Source organism: Carlito syrichta, unplaced genomic scaffold (genome assembly GCF_000164805.1).
Source record: "Carlito syrichta isolate Samal-C Ts95f unplaced genomic scaffold, Tarsius_syrichta-2.0.1 Scaffold314595, whole genome shotgun sequence".
Lineage (NCBI taxonomy): Eukaryota > Metazoa > Chordata > Mammalia > Primates > Tarsiidae > Carlito > Carlito syrichta.
Window position 1 is genome coordinate 1,368,697 of NW_007258691.1, and position 19,335 is coordinate 1,388,031.

The following is a 19,335-nucleotide window of genomic DNA, read 5'->3' on the forward strand; positions in this document are numbered from 1 at the left end:
GCTCCCAGCCACCACAGCCTCGATCTGCTGGGCTCCCGCCATCCCTCCGCCTGCGGCCACCGCAAGCCTCAATCTGCTGGGCTCCCACGATCCCTCCGCCTCAGCCTTCCGAGTAGCTGGAACTACAGGACGCGCTACCATGCCCAGCTAGTTTTTGATTTATTGTAGAGATGAGGTCTCGCCAAGTTGCCCAGGCGGGTCTCGAACCCGCGGGCTCAGGCAATCCACTCACCTCAGCCTCCCAAGGCGCGGGATTACAGGCTGAGCCACCGAGCCCGGCTAAATAAAATAATTTTTAAAAATTCGGTCCCTATGCTCTGATAACAGATTAGCTCGAAGGAGGAAGAAAAGCTTATGCAAAGGGTTGTTCTCTCTCTCTCTGCTAAAAGGACTCTGGTCTTGCTTTCTGAAAGGAAAGCAGAAGAGGTTTATTTTAAAACTAAATTTGATGGAAGTGGGCAGAGACACACAAATGATACTGCAATGAACCAGGACATAAACAAGTGGACATATGCAATTCAACCCCATGTTCTTCTAGGGCCAACCGCACTATCTGCTCCCAAGCCTTTCCTTCCCTGTGACCAAGATAAAGTGCAGCTCTATAGTTAAAGTCAGGCAGTAAGAAGACAGAGAGCAGAGGGCAGAAATAACTAGGCTGGCATCACTGCCAGATGGAGAGACCTCAGAAGCACTGGAACCTTATAATTGGACCAAGTCACACTATATTAGTTTCAGCAGCTTGCACCCACCAATTTGTACATCCTATTTTTGTTTTTCCTAGGAAATCACAAGGTTCCAGAAGACTGATAATTGTTTGATTTAAAAACAACATCAAAACCTGTCCCCCACTTTTTTTTCAGGTATCAGGACTGCAAATGTGTTTTAAGTAGAGGCAGGCTGATTTTGGATACTACAGTATGAAGACAAAAAGGAACAAATTAAAAGAGGAACTCTTTTCCAAGCAGAATCAGAAACGAAGCTGGTGGAATTTTGTGCCTCAGTGGTAGAGTGGGGGAGGGGGAGGAAGGAGGAGCTGGAGATATGAGGGGTGTTAGATTTTCTGGCTCCCTCACCATCTCCAACATGCATACATACTTTTTGTTTGTTTGTTTTTTGAGTTTGTCGCCCAGGCTGGAGGGCAGGTATATGATCAAGGCTCACCGCAGCCTTGACCTCCTGGGTACAAAGAGGACTCTTAGGTAAACCTTAACATTATTTCTAAACTATTATTAGGCCAGGATGATAGATTTTATGAGTCCAGGATTCCATTGTGTTAACTGCAAAACTGAGCTGATGTTTTTCCCTCTGCCACTCAAGTTTTCAGCACTTACTGCCTCATTTTGTTCATTTAATATCAATTGGAAATTGCATAATCTATGGATCCCTCCCTGCTCTCAGGTTGGCTCTTTTGGATACTAATGCTAAGTTCTTCCCCATCACAGGAGTCATGCCTGGGACTCACCAGTCCAGCACCTTATACCCAGTGGTGCTAAAGAATAGGATGTTAGCTGGGTGTGGTGGCTCATGCCTGTAATTCCAGCACTTTGGGAGGCCAAGGCAGGAGAACTGCCTGAGCCCAGGAGTTCAAGGTCATACTGAGACCTCACCTCTATAAAAAATACAAAAATTGATTGGGCACAGTGGCTCAGCCTGTAATCCTAGCACTCGGGAGGCTGAGGCGAGAGGATTGCCTGAGCTTGGCGGCTACTTGGAAGGCTGAGGTGGAAGGATCATCTAAGGCCAGTAGGTCAAGGCCACGATGGCCCTGAGCATGCCACTGCACTCCAGCCTGAGCAACAGAGACTCCAACTCAAAAAAAATACAAAAATACAAAAATTAGCCAGGCATGGTGGTACATGCCAATAGTCTCAGTTACTCGGAAGGCTGAGGTAGAAGGCCTGAGTCTAGAAGGTCGAGACTGCGGTAAACCATGATAGTGCCACTGCACTTCAGCCTGTGTGATAGAGTGAGACTCTGACTCAAAAATAAGGGGCAGGGGAGGTTAGAAGATGGAGCTGGAAAAATGGTTACATCCTAGGTAAAGCAGCCTGGCATTATTCCATGGACAGCAGGTTATTGATGTGTTCTAAGAAATGAGGTGACCAGAACTACAAAACATTAAAAAGAAAAAAAAATTAGCCAAGCTTGGTGGTGACAAAACATTAAAAAAAGTGAGCCAGGCATGGTGGCACAAGCTTGCAGTACCAGCTACTCGGAAGGCTGAGGAAGAAAGATTGCTTGAACCCAGGAAGTCAAGGCTGCAGTGAGCTTTGATCAAATAACTGTACTCCAGCCTGGGCGACAGAGTGAGACTCCAACTCAAAAAACAAACAAAAAGTATGGATGTATGTATGCTGGAGATGGTGAGGGAGAAAATCAAACATGACACACCCTTCTCAAGGCTTAGAACCTTGTTCTCTCTGGAGTCTGCCTCAGTGCCAGCCCAAAAAAGGTGCTGTGCCAATAGTCACTGCTGTGAATAACCTTCCAGTAAATTGGAGGGTAATAAATGTCAACTTACATTTGCCTTCCCCTCACTGAATAACGTAAGTGTATGCTGTGATGTTGAAATTATTATGATGGGTAATAATAATACCTCTCGCTCTTCTAACATTCAACCACATAATTGATACAGCCTATATCTGCGTCACATGTACCAGGCCACTCAGCAGCATGTCAGCCCTTAAAAATAAATCCCATCAGTTTCTCAAAGAACTAAAAGTGGATCTACCAATCGATCCAGGAATCCCACTGCTTGGTATCTACCCCAAGGAAAAAAAGTCATTATACAAAAGACACCTGCACTGTTTATCGCAGCACAATTCACAGTTGCAAAGATGTGGAATCCACCTAAATGCCCACCAACTAATCAATGGATAATGAAAATGTGATACACGCACAGACACACACACACACACACACCATGGAATACTATTCAGTCATCAAAAAGAATGAAATAATGTCTTTTCCAGGAATGAAAAACCAAATATCACATGTTCTCATTTATAAGTAGGAGCTAAGCTAAGGATCTGCAAAGGCAAGGAGAATGGTATGGTCAACATTGGAGACTCAGAAGGGGGAGGGTGAGAAGGAGAGAAAGGATGAAAAACCACCTATCGGGTACAATAAGCACTAATTGGGGTGTCAGGTACACTTAAAGCCCAGACTTTTTTTACCACTATACATCCTTATAACCAAAACCATTTGTACCCCTAAAGCTACTGAAATAAAAATAACAACAGGCCGGGCGCAGTGGCTCAGCCTATAATCCCAGCACTTTGAGAGGCCAAGGCGAGAGGATTGCCTGAGTCTGGGGGTTCGAGACCAGCCTGGGCAACTTGGTGAGACCTCATCTCTACAATAAATCACAAACACTAGCCGGGCGTAATGGCGCGCATCTGTAGTTTCAGCTACTTGGAAGGCTGAGGCAGAAGGATCGCTTGAGCCCAGCAGGTCGAGACTGTGGTGGCCATGAGCATGAGTTGGAAGCTCAGACTTCACCCGCATGCAGCCTACTTGTGTAGTTAATCCTTACTTGTACCCCATATCTCTATAATAAAATAAAATTTAATTTAAAAAGCCACATCCAAATCCTGAGATTTAATTGCCTACCCTTCTTTTCTAAAACTCTGCTTATCTTTATGACAGAGTACTACTTACACAATGTCCAGAGAATTAAAGAGGACAGTTTCTAAATGAAAGCTGAACTGCCAATTGACCAGTATCGACATAGGCACCATGGAAATGTTCAGACCACCTAAGTCAGGACAATCACCGCCCTTCTTTGAATTCTGTGGTGTTCTGATGTTCAGTCAGGGAGGCCCTTAAATACTCAACCTCATTAAAAGACTAGACAAATCCCCAATAATTGCATGCTATTCTCTGTGCAATCATATTTTAATTTACAATCCAAACAGAATTTGCCAAAGAATCAGACTGTCCACCTAGAGTTTTAAAAACAAACCAACTGGCTGGGCGCAGTGGCTCATGCCTATAACCCCAGAACTTTGGAAGGCGGAGACGAGATGACTGCCTGAACTCAGAGGTTTGAGACCAGCCTAAGCAACATGGTAAGACCTCGCCTCTACAATAAATCAAAAAATTAGCCAGGCATGGTGGCGCATGCCTTTGGTTCCAGCTACTTGGAAGGCTGGGGTGGAAAGATCGCCCGAGTCCAGCAGGTCGAGGCTGCGGTGGTCACGAGCGTGCCACTGCACTCTAGCCTGGGTGAGAGAGTGAGACTCCGACTCAAAAAAACTAAAACCCAAAACAAACACAAATACACAAGCCAACCAACCCAGCATTGTACTTAGAGCTATAACACAAATAGTTAAAGCTACACATACGGAAAAACAGAAGTGATTTCCTATTTGGGGATTTCAAGTGCAGGGGCAAGCATGCAGGATAGGTCCTGCCCAAGTTCAGCTTTTTCACTTGGATGTCTAATGCTTGGAATCCTACTATGAGACAATTATTCCTTTGAAATAAGCCTTGCCTTCTGCTTGAGGGGCTTTTTTAAAAAGCTGTAACTCCTTAAAGAGATCATGATTTGGGCTGAGTGCAGTGGCTCATGCCTGTAACCCGAACACTTTGGGAGGTCAAGTGGGAAAATTGCTTGAGCCCAGAATGCAATATCAGCCTCTGCAACATAGCTAGACCTCATCTCCACAGAAAGTAAAATAATTAGTCAGGCATGGTAGTATATGCCTGTAGTCCCAGTTACTCGGGAGGGTGAAGCAGAAGGATTGCCTGATCCTAGGACGTGAAGGCTAAAGTAAGCTGTGATCATGCCACTGCACTCCAGCCTGGGCAACACAGTGGGATCCTGACTCAAAAAATAGATAATGAATTTGATCTAATCCCTCACCATGAATAAGCTTGTTCATTTATTCAGTTTTTGCATTTTATGAACCAGGCTCTGAGAGTTCAAAGATGAGTAAATCATTGACTCTGACTTTAAAAACGTTAGTTTGGAAGAAGAGCATAAACGTCAACAACACATAAGAAATAAACAGTCATAGAATTCCTCAATAGGTAGTGAGAGCTTGGGAAGGAACAGCCATTCTCCAGGCATGGGAGGGACTGGGAAATTCTCACAGGGGAGCCTCCCTCCTGAAAGCTGACTTGTTTGCAGCGTGGGCATGGGCAGCGGAAACTGGCCCCCCAAGCAAGGGCTGGGGAGATGAGACGTGAAAGGGCAAGGGCACAAGCGGGCTTCAAGGGGACCAACATGGCTGCAGAAGGCAAAGTAAAGCTAGACCGGTGGGCAAAAGTAAGGCCATGGAGGACTTGAAAAGCCCTTCTTTTAAGAAAGAGTTTTCTCTCCAATCTATATCATGTCATGTGAACTGTCTCCATCCAAATGGCATGCAAAAACTTTCAAGGGGCAAATGGGATTCGCCATAGCTTATCCTGGAGATCTTCTCTACAGCAAAGAAAAAGGGCTGATGGCACCTTCTTAGAGGACAGCTGGGTGGCACAGAGTTCTCCGGGCTCATCGGTACGTAGCTCCAACTGGATACAACCCAAGCTGTCGGATGAATCATAGCCTCCACAGTTCTGCGCCAGTTCTCCAGTCCTCCTTCCCAAACCTCCAAGTTTATTCACTCTGACTCCTTCTGGCCTCCACCTACTTGAAATGTTCCATACTTTCTACTTCTCCGTAGCCTGCTTCCAAGGCTCAGCTCCAATCCCAGAAGCAATATTAAAGTCCTTGAACATCATGTGAGGTTGACGTGTCCCTCCCCGCCCCCGAACATTTTATGCAAATTACTCCCTGAATATTTTATTCTGTAATCCTTCACATGCCAACTTCTCACATCTATTACTGTCCCAAACTTCTCTTCCCCCAACCACAAGATTGACAGAGAAGACAAATGTTTCCTTATTGCACACACCACTAAAATCAGAACAGAAAGGAAACTGGACATCTGGTTTTTGCACCTTCCAAGTTGGAGATTAGGAGACAGGAACCAGTGGATTCCATTCTGTTAGGGTTAATATCAAGTGGCACATATTTCAAAAAGAAGCATGCAAAGTCCCCATATGGTTCAAAGCAACTGACCCCACCCCACCCTCGAAATCTGGGAAGCTGGCACAGGGTACATTTATCTGACTTTTCCAGCTAATTGAGCACAATGGGATTATTAATCCTCCATCCCTCACTTCCTCTGCACTGCCATTTGTTTTAAGTAAGAGATCATGCTGACACTAACATTTGCTACATAAAGCATATTCATCCATAATGTACAGCTAAAGCGATTCCTCATATATTCCTTCATTTGACCCTCACAGGCAATATTATTCCTACATCACACGAGTTAACTGGTGCAGAGATCGGTGCCTACCCCAAGGTGACACAGCCACGTGGAGTTGGAGTCAGAAATAAGTTCACTTACATTTTAGGCCAACGTTGTAACAAGAGAATTTGGAATAAATATTATTTATAACATAGGCTCCCAAACTACACCTAACAACTCAACTCAGCATCTTATTCTATGTCACTGATAAACTGCAGATTTCATGGTAGACTCTCTTTTCTATCTCTCAGAGAAAAAAATTTACATTTTCTATAATAGACCACTTTAGAACTCAGGGTAAAGAAATCACACAATAGTTCAAATATAAAGATGCCTATGAGTCTTTAGTAAGGTTTTTTTTTTTTGAGTCAGAGTCTCACTCTGTTGCCCAGGCTGGAGTGCAGTGGCATGCTCACGGCCACTGCAGCCTCGATCTCCTGGGCTCAGGCAATCCTTCTGCTTCAGCCTTCCAAGCAGCTGGAAATACAGGTGCACACCACCATGTATGGCTAATTTTTTTATTTATTGTAGAGACAAGGTCTCACCAAGTTGCCCAGGCTGGTCTTGAACCCCTGAACTCAGGCAATCCTCTCCCCTTAGCCTCCCAAAGTGCTGGGATACAGGCTTGAGCCATTGTGCCCGGCCCTAGTAAGTTTTTTAAATTCAACTTAGTTCCAAACATGAGCAGTGCTGATTTTCTTACTGAATGACATCCCTAAACTCAAAATAAAAGGATGGCCATCACTGTCTTAGTTAAAAATTTTTTTTTTAAGTGGTGACTCTTTCCCCTTGTTTTACAAAGATAAATCAATATAGAAACAAATCTGTAAATAGCACATTTGACATTTTCTAAATCCAACAGATTAAAGTACTCACTTCTATCACATAGGTCTAAAAAACATGGCTTAGTTTTAAGTCTCTATAGTAACAGCAGTTCCCCAACAAGGCTAGCTCCAAAGTGAATGTAGGTCAAACTTGCATCTCGGCACATTCTATCCATGTATATTTTATGTAATATATGGTACACCTGTTTCTCTACTCCTAGAAGACACAGATTCTTAAATACCTATATTTTAATAAAATATTCCAACTCTTAGATGTCAAAATCAGAAAAAACAACTTTTTCAATATTAAGGACACGATTCTAAGATGTATCCTTCAAAGATGAAAAATTCAGCAATATGCAAATATACTAGTTGTCAAACTGTGTGCCAAGGCACATCAAGCAACTGAACTAAAATGAACTACTAATTTGTGGTAGGTCAGTTTCAACACCGGATCATGCTACATTCCTTCCAATGATGTCATATCTTTGCAAAGCTGCATTTTCAGCAGCTGTTGATAAAAAGTTCAAATGGTGCAAAAATCAACATGGAGCAAGAAACAAGGGTGGCAGTGACTTGAAAAGCTGTTCAGTGCTCAACCGATGCAAGCATCCCATTGATAGTTAACTCTAGCTATTTAAGAACAAAAAGAGCCTGGGCCCAGTGGTTCATGCCTATAATCCCAACACTTTGAGAGGCCAAGACAAGAGAAATGCCTGAGCCTGGGAATTCGAGATGAGACTGGGCAACACAATGAGACCTCATCTCTACAACAAATCAAAAAATTAGTCAGGCTTGCTGGCATACTCCTCTAGACCAAATTACTTGGGCAGTTGAGGCAGAAGGATCGCCTGAACCTAGGAGGCTGAGGCTGTCGTGAGCTGTCACCATGCCACTGCACTCCAGCCTGTTGGACAGAGACCTTGGCTCAAAAAAAAAAAAATGCATTTTTTTCTTTCATATATAATCTCTTTTCAAATGGCTACTATGTTGTTAAGACATAAATACTCTAAGTTGATTTAACATACTATTACTTAATAAATTAAACTGCTATATTTTAGCCTAGAGACACTATTTTTAAAATTTTATACAATGCAAACTGTAAAAGGAGAAAGTTTGGGAATTTCTATACGAAATTCACATCAGGTACTTTAAGAGCCTGACAAGAAAAAGGAAACATAAGTAAAAAAGATCAAAATGTTTCTTGTTCAATGGTGAGTCCTTAAGCTTCTCTTTAAGCAAAAATCTGACAGAAATTAGTCTTGGACAGCAGCATACCCAATGAATTAAGAAAATAAATATTCCAAGTCATCTTATTTATTTTAAAATTCCCAACTTTTGGAAACTCTCAACTGTGTCTGCTATGGTTAATTCAGTCATTAAGGAAAAGTATTATTCTAATTTTTTAATCTGAGTAATAGGAATTACAGTATTCTACTTGTTCATATGCTTGAAATTTTTCACAATAATTTTTAAGAAGATTGCTGAGAACACAATAGTCATGACACATGTAATTCTTGGTACTTTCTCCCTCAAATAAAATAAAGTGCTATACATAAATTGTTCAAGTCATTATATCCTCACCACCCACAATGAAACAAATTGCTTTCCAAAAAATCAAAAGATGACATTTTCTTGCACTTAGCTAGAATTTTTTTAGCCCACTGAAACTTTTTCTTATTCAGAGTAAATATCAATCATCCTAACTCAATTACATAAAGGCATCTTGACAAAGGCTCTCGTGTCTTCTACCATTTTAAGTAGTCACATTAAGTGGGAAACTGAAAAATAGTTTTCTCTAACAGTTTTTTTTAAGGTTTTATCAGATTATATATTGTCTAAAAGAAAAGTAATATACACATATGAAATACCATTCTGAAATATGAAAAAAATATTTAATAATTAGAATTTGACACACTATTTGACAACAGAGGGTCAATGTGGGATCCCTAGCTGCTTTTCTTAATCTATATAATCTCATTAGAGTAATTCACTAATAATCCCCCAAGAAAAAAGTTTAGGCCAGACACAGTGGCTTATGCCTGTAATCCCAGTCCTTTGGGAGGCCAAGGCAGGAGGATCACTCGAGGCCAGGAGTTCGAGATCAGCCTGGGCAACAGAGCGAGACCCCATCTCTACAAAAAAACAAAACAAAAAACAGGTGTAGTGTTAAATATAGTTTTTGATAAAAGGAATATTATTTTTAAAAGGCAGAATAACAGTTTTGATATTGTAGGAATTCAAGATAAAGCCTCAGTAATACTTTTATTTTTAGCTATGTTAAAACAGTAAAAAGTTCTCAAAATACATAGTTGAGTAAAACAGACTTCCCAGATGGCAGAAGGCCAGACCAGGGCATTGATCTGAAAGGAGACAGACCACAGCGACACAGCTGCCTGAAAGCAGTTAAGGAATTTAGTTTCTGAGCATGGTTATTTCCTCTAATCTTCCTATTGGTGACCAATACATTTATCTTAATGGGTCTGATCAACTCTGCTAACACAGTTCCAAGCAATTAAAAGGACCCAACTCAAGTTTCAAATAAAGGTTGATTTATGTTTTGGGAAATGGATGATAGATTTGATCAAATGTAAATGAATATGCAAGAAGTCACATAAGTCTGTGAGTATATACATATATATGCCTTTAATTTTGAAATTGCATATGTACACACACACCTTTAGCAGACGGTTTCAATAAAAAGCTACCCGGTGTTTTATGTCTATTATGTCCACTGTTAACAATTTGGGTCAAATGCTAATACCCTCCTTTATATGCAAAGGAAATAGGGTATGTCTATTATCCAGAAGCCCCTGCCACCAGATGCAATTTCTTATTTCCCATATTCTGATCATGTCCGTCCTCTTTGCTCCAGCTTCTTGGACCATCTCATAAACAATGAAGCATCATGATAAATTATAAAAGCTATTGTCTCCTCCTTTATGAAGTATACTGAAGACAAAATAGACTAAAGTCATCGCACATTAATTTAGCAAAGCTATTTTATGCCAACGTTGTTACAACACAAAATAGGCACTGCAGTATATAATGAACAATTACATAGTGTCTTCGTAACAACTACACTACTTACTCCCATTAACAAAATATTTCTTTATAAAAATATGTTCAAAAGGGGGGTTTACATTCACTTCATTTAATATCAACATTGTAACAATGGTCATAGAAGATGCAAAGACAAAATTACTCACCTTAAAATCTGTGTTCTCAAAAGGTATAGCCTCCATTTGGATCACTCAACGTTTAGGCTTCCTGGACAACTCAGGATTTTGGAGCTATTGAACTTAATACATCCAAGAAATAGCCAGACTCCCTAAAGTCTCACAAGTTTGCTAATCAAGGCCCCTAACAAAGTTAAAAGATGCTCCAGGGTTCACTAGTGAACCAAGACCCTAATGAGTAAATTAAGATGGTGTTGCTCAAATGACTAATTCATGAAGAGTTGCAGGTAGCTAATTTCTAGTGCTCTAAAGAATGACACCCAGATGACAGCTCAAAGAGGAATTCTGGAACAGCTAGGTCTCAGTTCCATGACTTAGCTGGAGTCAGAATTGGAGCAGTGGCTGCAGCATAGGGCTGGATTTCTCATCTTTGAAAGAAAAGCAAAGAGTAGGAAAGAATGTTGAAAGAGAAGCCTGTGCAGTTGCTGTCCAGATCTTAACATGGGTGACAATCATGTCAGCTGTCCTAGATATTACCAGACAAACCCTGGAAGTGTCTGACCTACAACACAGTATAGGTGTAATCAGTCTCAAAATCCAGTCCCTGGATCGGAACTAATTTTGCTGAGACTTGTGGTAAGACAGTCTCTGCTGCCTACTTTTCTCACTTATAGGTTTGACAAAGACTTTAAGTCATAACAAGAGAGACCAGGGATGGCCCTCAATAGCTATGTATTCTAGCTGGGAGACTTAAAACTGTAAATGGTTGAGTTCTACCCCCAGATTCTAATTTTATTTAATTGGGGGACTGAGCATTATATCTTTTAACTCTTCAGATTATGTAATAAAAGGCACACAGAGTTAAGAAACACTGATCTTTTATAAAGGCGGGAATTGGGTAAAACACCTGGGGTGTTTTCATTAGACTAGGGTTAGGAGTTAGCATCTTTACACCCTGGGGGATTTCACATCTCTTCACTTGTTAAATGAGCCAACAATGCTCAAAGCCCCTCGGTGGTCAAAAAGATACTCTGATTCCCTCTATCATTCGATGTGGTTAAACTACCTCAATACGGACAAAGTGATACTTTCCAAGGGTGGAGGCATCCAACCCATCTTCCAGTCCTCACTGGATTTGAGCCAGTGAAGGAGCATCCCTGAAGCAGTAGCTAGGGTATGTCCTCACCACATAGCAAGGAGAATTCTGGAGGCAGGGGTGTGAGGAGTCACGTGAAGTGGTGGGAAGAAGCAGTGTTATCACATTGGGCATGAGGTTGTCAGAGAATCTCTGAAAGGGTTATCTCCAGAAACTCACTTCTTGTATGTAAGGAGATTAACACCTTGAAAGCACATCTATCCCTGATGGCCACTTACACACTGAGACCTTCCTTTGGTTTTGTTTTTTGAGACAGAGTGGAGTACAGTGATGCAACCATGGCTTACCACAACCTCCAACTCCTGGGCTCAGGCAATCCTCCTACCTCAGCCTCCCAAATAGCTGGGACTACAGGCTGTGGGCCACCATACTCAGCTAATTTTTAAATTACTTTTTGTAGAGACAAAGTCTCACTATGTTGACCTTTTATAAAGGTAAGAGTTGGTCTGGAACTCTTGGACTCAAGCAATCCTCCGCTTCAGCCTCTCAAAGTAATGGGATAATAGCCAAGAACGTCCTTTTATAGCTCTGCCTGGAGGGCCTTAGTTAGAGACTACTTCTTCCATGTAGAGAATCAGAAGGCCTGGAATCTATCTCCTGCCCCTAATAACTAGTTGTATATACCTGATGATAGGAGACTTCATTCATCTCAAAGCCAAAGCACATTCTGTCAGCTTTTCCTAAAACACAGTAGAGAGCCCCCACCTCCCATGCCAGGAAAACTTTGATGGATATTTGCCAGGTGTCATCTCACAGCAGAAGACTTTCAAGTGGTCAAACCTTGATCTATACCACTGCTTTAAAAAAAAGTTAATTAGTATTTGATTTTACAATGCATGTTGACGTTTACCTTTGACTGTGTCATATCTTATGTTAAAAGAACTTAAAAATCTAGTTTCTCGATTCTGTCTCCTGCTATGCTTTTTCTTGTTATGCCTAAAATAAGTAGAGCTGGATTTGATGTTGAGATCTTCATCCAGTGGCCACAAATTATAAAGAAACAGAAATGACTTGACCAAGTTCACACAGCTGTTTAATGACAGGGAAAAGCACTACAGATGGGCAGCCCTGCCTACCTCATCTGAATGCCCTCATTCTGTAGAGGTTAAGGTCAAGTACTCAGTATAACAGGTTGTCAGGAGGTTAACACAGTGAGAAAACAAACTTTCATGATGCTTATCTGGCTACACGTAGCTTATCTCAAGATTAAAGGGCAAAATGGAATTGGAAAACAGTATAACCCTATCTTCTGGCTACAGCTAGACACCTGTCTTAGAAACTATGCCAGGGTATGTCATTTCTAACAGTGCTGATGATCACAGATGAGCCCATAAGGCAGGACTGGGTATTCAGTTCTTGAGAATTTTTTTGTGCCTGACAATCTTAGGAATAAATGATGCTTTCAATGGTCTGTCTTCTTCCTTCTACCTAATACATACAAAGAAACAAAATATACTTAATTAGACCGTGAGGTGTCTCAGGTAGGTGGTTGGCAATGGAGTCATGATCTGCCAGGGAAAATGCCACCATTTCTAGTCTTGGTCAAAAATCACCATCTCTTACATTTATGTTAGGTGCCAGAATACACTTAATGAAAGGACAGCTGAGACTAAGGAAACCTGACATTTAATCCTAATGCTCATTAAGTAACCTTTCCTAAATAGCAAATGTTCCTTAACTATGAAATGGAAGTGTAATCTGAACTTTTCTCAGCAGCCCAGATAAAATACTATGAAGGTATTCAGTAATGCTATATGGTGCCTAGCAGAAGGTGCTGTGTACAAGAAGACTGGGTCCTGAATTTAAGGAAATTTCTGAGTTCCAGAAAGTTTAGATTTTCTGTATGATGTCAAGATGTGTTTTGGAGAAAACTTTTCCCCAGTATTATATTAAGAGTATATATTAAGGAGAATTATATAGAAAGGTGTTTAGCTGACAAATTTGGGGGAAACACTAAATTAAGCAAAGTTTAACACTGGTTTTTAACTTCAAAATTTCTCAAACTTAGACTGTAACATATTCCATGAGTCTCCAAGATGAAAGGACATGTGAGCTTGTTTTCCCAAAACTCATATGACCACTTCACCTGTTTTACAAGGACCAGCTCAGTGGAGCAGTGTTCTACAGGACACAGTTCAGGGAAAAGTCATTCTATTTTCCCAAGTTCCTATCATTTGCTTCAATCCAAAATCATAAGACACTTTTGCTAGAAATTTTTTTTCATATAAACAAACGTGCACTGACACATGTTGGTAAGCATTTTATAGGTTGTCTATTCTAGCTGTAAAATAACGTGACTCCAAATCTCTGAAGACCAGATCACTAACATATCCTCTTTCCAGAAGGCCATGAATACCTCAGCAGGTCAGAGAATGAGCTTCAACGTTTGTAATTGTCAAATACTCTCTTGTCTTGGGTACAAATATCTGTTGCAACAGGTGGAAGCTCTTCCCTTGCTGGTCCAGTGGCATTCCATCCTCAGGACCAGTTAGAATGCAAAGACAACTTCTTCCATGCATCATTTTGTTGTTTATCTAATACTGAATCCCAAGTAAAATTCTATACTTGATTAACAGAAAAAACCTTTTAAACTAGGAAAGAGACAGCAGCCGAGATGGAATTGGTAAGAGAAAATCATGGAAACATTCTTAGACAGAACGCTGAGATAAGTGGCTGCAGAACTGAAGTCTACTACTGGTTATGTACCGATGTGAATGTTATTAAAAAATCTGTTAGAAACTGATTCTTGATCCTCTTACAATGGTAGAAAGGAGTGCAAGGTTTGGTAAATATCTTGCATGGATTAAGACTGGTCACAGACTTCTGAGCAGTCAGTGCAATGTCTACAGATTATTTCTAAGAGTTTACTTTATAATTCTTTACTGGCTGATAAAACTCTCCCACTGGAAAGCTGTGAGCATACATCATGGCTTCTATGATCTCAGAGCTGCTCCTCTAACTAGCCAAACAAGAAATTAAAACACCCCTCTTGAACTCTACCTGCACCACACCAGAGACAATCACCGAGAGTTTTTTCTTGGGAGGGAACAGACACTTTCTGTGCAAGTCTGTGGGAGCTGGTAATACAAAGCTGAGAGGGAAAGCTCTTGCCTAATGTACAGCTGACATGAGTAACATGGCATCTCGAAGGAACACGGTGCGAAAACAGTTAAGACCACTCATAAACACTTGAGATCATTCATAGTTTCTTCCTCCCATGGCTGTGATAGCATGAAATCCTAAAGTACTTCAACAAATTCCTGGTGCTTTTCTTTTAAAATGGGTTTACATTTTGCAACTTCAGTATATTGCAAAATGTAGCTGGAACAGTCCACCTAATATCTTTACCCAATAAGTCCGTCTTTTCCTCAACCTTTGGAGATATAAGATTACTTACAGGAAAACTCAGATGCCCCAAAAGGTATATACACACAGTAAGTCACACCAGTGAATAATCATGTTTCCAACAGTTCTTAGAAACTGGCAAGGAGACAGAAGCCCATGGCTACTCCCCAAGTCACCCCCCTGCACACATCTTCACAGAGACATCAATAGTAACAGTGAGCTTATACATAAAGACTAAGTGAGACAAAGGCAAACGCAGTCTCAATCTGTCTGAATGCAGGCCATGAGGCGTGGACTATTTACCCGTACAAACTCTTCAGTCCCTTTTGGTTATCCCCAGAGCTCAACTTTTAAGCCGTAGGTTTTTGCTGTGGAGAACTCAGATGAGATGCAGCTGCTCCAGCAACTCTTTTCACAGTACTGCTTGTCAATAATGGGAATGGTTTCTAATCAATTTAAACTGCACACAGTACTTTAATAGAACAAGAAGTTTATTATTCCCACTCAGTAGTTCCTGGGGGCTTTGATGTTAAGTCATACATAATTCGAGAAATACCAGGAATCTTCTTAATCTCAGTGACCATCTTTAACACCACCTGTTATAAAAACAAAGATGATAAATAGAAGAGCCAGGATCCACTGCATGCCCAACAGGTCTAACGGCTCATATTTACAACTTAAAATTAAAATGTAATCTATTTTCATCATTGTCCTCCATGTATATGGGATGGTCTGGGATTCATCTTACATGGTGAACCTATTTCCCTCTATAACACATATTCATGACTTAATCTCAGTAGTACTCAAAGTGTAATTCACAAACAGGTGCTAGTTTGCAAGTTTGTCTTTGGCCCACAACAAGTACTTAAGAACACTTATAGCAATTTGATAATTTCCGTGGCATCCAAGCATGTGATTTTGTGTGTTTAAGCCCATACTTGTAAATCACCTGTAGCTTAAACATACAACTCTGAGGCCATCAAGGCCTCTGTGGCACAGAGCACTATGATAATCATTATCAAGTATACAGGAGGAAAAGATGGCCTGGTCATTTGATTGGTCAGAGATTTGGCAAGTTTGGGCCAGAGGGAAAACAGACTATAAAAGCCTCATTCCCCAACCCAGCTACCTAGCACTATTCAGAGTCCAGTGCTAGTGTACTGGAGCAGTGACCCAACTAATAAAGTCTCACTTGGATTTTCATTTGCTATTATATAAATAGTTCCTTTGGAACACTCTGATGGAGGGAGAGAAAGACAGAAAGAAGGTGACCAAAAATAGAGGTGGAACTGGTAGTAGGCAGAACACTAGGCAATTCTGGGATACCTGGCTGTAAGGCCATCGAGTCTCATCCTTATTTCTAACAAACTCTTCTTTATTACTAGAGTTTTCTTTATTTGGGGAATACTATTTGCAAAATAGAGGTTGGCAGAATTAGAAAAAACTATAGATTACAATTGGATACCTTTTACATTTTAAGGAGACATTGGAAGAAGATATTAAATTTAAGGACTTTTTCTGCTACAGTGTATTAAATAGTCAAATATGTGAAAATAAATAAGAGCCTACCTTATGAGCAGAAAACCAACTCCAGAAATATCAACTTTGTCATAGCTATTCCATTCATATTAAAATGTAAGAGGTGTTGAAAGAATATATTAGAAAAATATATATAAAGCCAGGCGCGGTGGCTCATGCCTATAATCCCAGCACTTTGGGAGGCAGAAGCAAAAGGATTGCTTGAGCCCACAAGTTCAAGACCAGCCTGGGCAACACAGGGAGACCTCATCTCTGCAATAAATAAATATAAAAAAAAGTTAGGGCAGCATGGTGGCACATGCCTATAGTTCCAGCTACTTGGAAGGCTGAAGTGGAAGGATTGTCTGAACCCAGCAGGTTGAGGCTGTAGTGGCTGTGAGCATGCCAGTGCACTCTAGCCTGGGCGAAAGAGTGAGACTCTGACTCAAAAAAAAAAAAAAAAAAAAAAAAAAAAAAAATATATATATATATATATATATATATAAATGTATATAAGTTACCTCTACAGGAATCTCATTGCCAGGAGTTGCAGGTATGCCAGTCATAAAGTCACTGGTAATAAATGTTCGAATAACCACAGATCTCTGGCATGAAGGCTGCTTCTGAAGTGGGTCCCGATCAAAATGTAAAGGGGTCAAAATCACTGGCATCTGGCTGATTTTCCCAGCATACCCTAAGAGAAAGGAGCATGTAGAACCAATCACCATACTATAGAAAACCACTCTAACCCAGTTCATTTCACTCCTCCCAGACAATATTTAAAGTCTTGTAGACATACACACCATACTGAGTTCAGCTATTCCCACAGTACTATAATGCACTCACACACAAACAAAAGAATTTGATCATTGCAGTGAGGTTTCACTAATGTGTTATAGAAAAACAGTCAGTTCTCATTCCTCTCGATAGTTCTAGTCTATGCTGCAAACATTGAATTAGCGAATATTAAATCATTTCTCCTAGGGGAAATATAGGGTTAGGTTCCTGCAAGCCTCTAGTTGCAGTATTTTCATTAACTGATTCATACACAACCGTGTTTTACATGTGTTTCCACTTAAAGACATTTTATTTAACATTTACTGGATATTTGTTAACAATGAACTCACAACCAGTAGCGCTGTAACGCATGCCTGAACACAGTATATCTAACACACGCATTTTGTCTGTAAGGCACACCACTGCTTTCTCATCCTTAGAACACTAGACAGAACTTCAGCATTACGTTAGGGACCATTTTAAACACAAAATCACCCCCAAAAAAGCATAAAAATGCAAAATATATGGCACCAATGAGCCCATGAAAAGGATACTTGTTTTCACTATAAAAGCAGAAACAAGAAGCAAACAGAGTCACCTGGTTCAACCTCAGCAGTAGGCATATGAGTCTGGCAACTCAAGTTTTTTGCAGCTCTGTGCATGTCCACAAGTGGTCACAAACGTGAATAAATGCTATTCCGAAGGTATTATAAAACCATCCAAAGAATTAATTTTTTTAAAAAAAGGATCTAAAAAGCAAATGCCACATCCTCTCGTTCTTAGTGTCAAGTTTCCAAAGCTAGTTACATCACGCAGTGATAACATGAGCAACTTACCAGACTCCCTCAGAATATTATGGGCCTCAAAATCAGCTTGGCGTAAAGTACTGAGCACCCCTGTTGTCAAGAAAGTGGGCGTAACATCTGTAGGTGGTTCTTTAACTGGTGGACCAAATATATAAACAACTCTAGATGGGGTAAAAATTATAAAGAAATTACATTTTAGTATGAGAAGGCATGCAGAATAATAACATTATTTCCATTTGTTTTTAGGCCCACTCCTACCAACCTCAACTCTCCAAATGGGTGGTAGTAGAGGATATAAGATCATAGGAAGGTCTATGTTCTATGTAATTTCCTCAAAGTGTGTTCTCTGTAATAGCAGTATCTTAGAATGTGCAAAGAAGTGATTCTTAAAGCCCACTTTTCACCTGGTGTGCTGGGTTAAAGAGAATCCCCAAAACTTCATATCCATCTGCAATCTATAGATGGAGAAGGGTCTTTGCAGATGACCCTTTGCAAGTCAACAGGAAGTCATACTGGCTCAGGGTGGGCTCTAATCCAATGACTTGTATCCTAAGAACAGGGAAATTTGGAAACATAGACACACACATAGAGAAACCAGGGCCGTGTGAACACGGAGACAGACTGCAGTTATGCTGCCACAAGCCAAGAACCACCCCTAGAGCCTTCAGAGGCAACATGGCCTTGCCAACCACACCTTGATTTCAGACTTCCGCCTCCTGAAATGTGAGAGAAAAAGTTTTTGCTGTTTTAAACTCCCAAATTTGAGTTAATTTCTTATGGATAACCCTAGGAAACTAAAATACATAGTTAAGTAAAAGAAATGTGTCTTTATGACAAGACTTCAGAAACTGTAATATGCCAACATGCACTAGACATCTCTAGGATGAATCTACAGTGAATTTCCCAAATTAGTTGACCACTCGATCTTTCTTCCTCCATTATGAGAAACTGACCTACAGAGAGATTCTCATTCACACTTCATTAAAAAGGCCACTGATATTCGACCTGGTATCCTACTAGTTCCTTCCAAGAACAACGTTTTCCAGTAAACATTTACTGGAAAGATACAAAGACACACTGCAAGTGTTAGCAAGAGTAGGGTTTGGAACATAACTTGAGGGAACTAGAATCAGACAATTACAACAACTCGAGGTGGATCTTGCTACTGGTTTGATGAAGAGATGTTTCACAATCTCCACCCAGAAAACACGGGGAATCAGAGTAGAGACATGAGTGCCACCTCGCTAGTGCTCCCTTCTCAAGTCCAGTCAGTAAACAACTGTCCCTTTTCCTTAGTCCTCTCTCTCTATTTTATTTTTTTGAGTTGGAGTCTCACTCTGTCGCCCAGACTGGAGTGCAGCGGCCACTCCTAGCCACTGCAGCCTCGACCTGCTGGGCTCCGGTGATCCTTCCGCCTCAGCCTTCCAAGCA

General features: G+C 40.8%; 1 protein-coding gene across 1 annotated transcript in view; it reads right to left on the reverse strand.

Annotated features, from left to right (window-relative positions):
- Positions 1 to 15,257: 15,257 nt before the first annotated feature.
- The window catches only part of GMPS (guanine monophosphate synthase), a 44,270-nt gene continuing 40,192 nt past the window's right edge, over positions 15,258 to 19,335 (reverse strand). The window contains exons 13-15 of the mRNA XM_021719357.1: positions 17,935 to 18,065; positions 16,843 to 17,015; positions 15,258 to 15,399 (exon numbers count right to left, since the gene is read on the reverse strand). Coding sequence (XP_021575032.1) covers positions 15,298 to 15,399; positions 16,843 to 17,015; positions 17,935 to 18,065 — 406 coding nt within the window. The 3' untranslated portion in view covers positions 15,258 to 15,297. The remainder of the gene's footprint in view (positions 15,400 to 16,842; positions 17,016 to 17,934; positions 18,066 to 19,335) is intronic.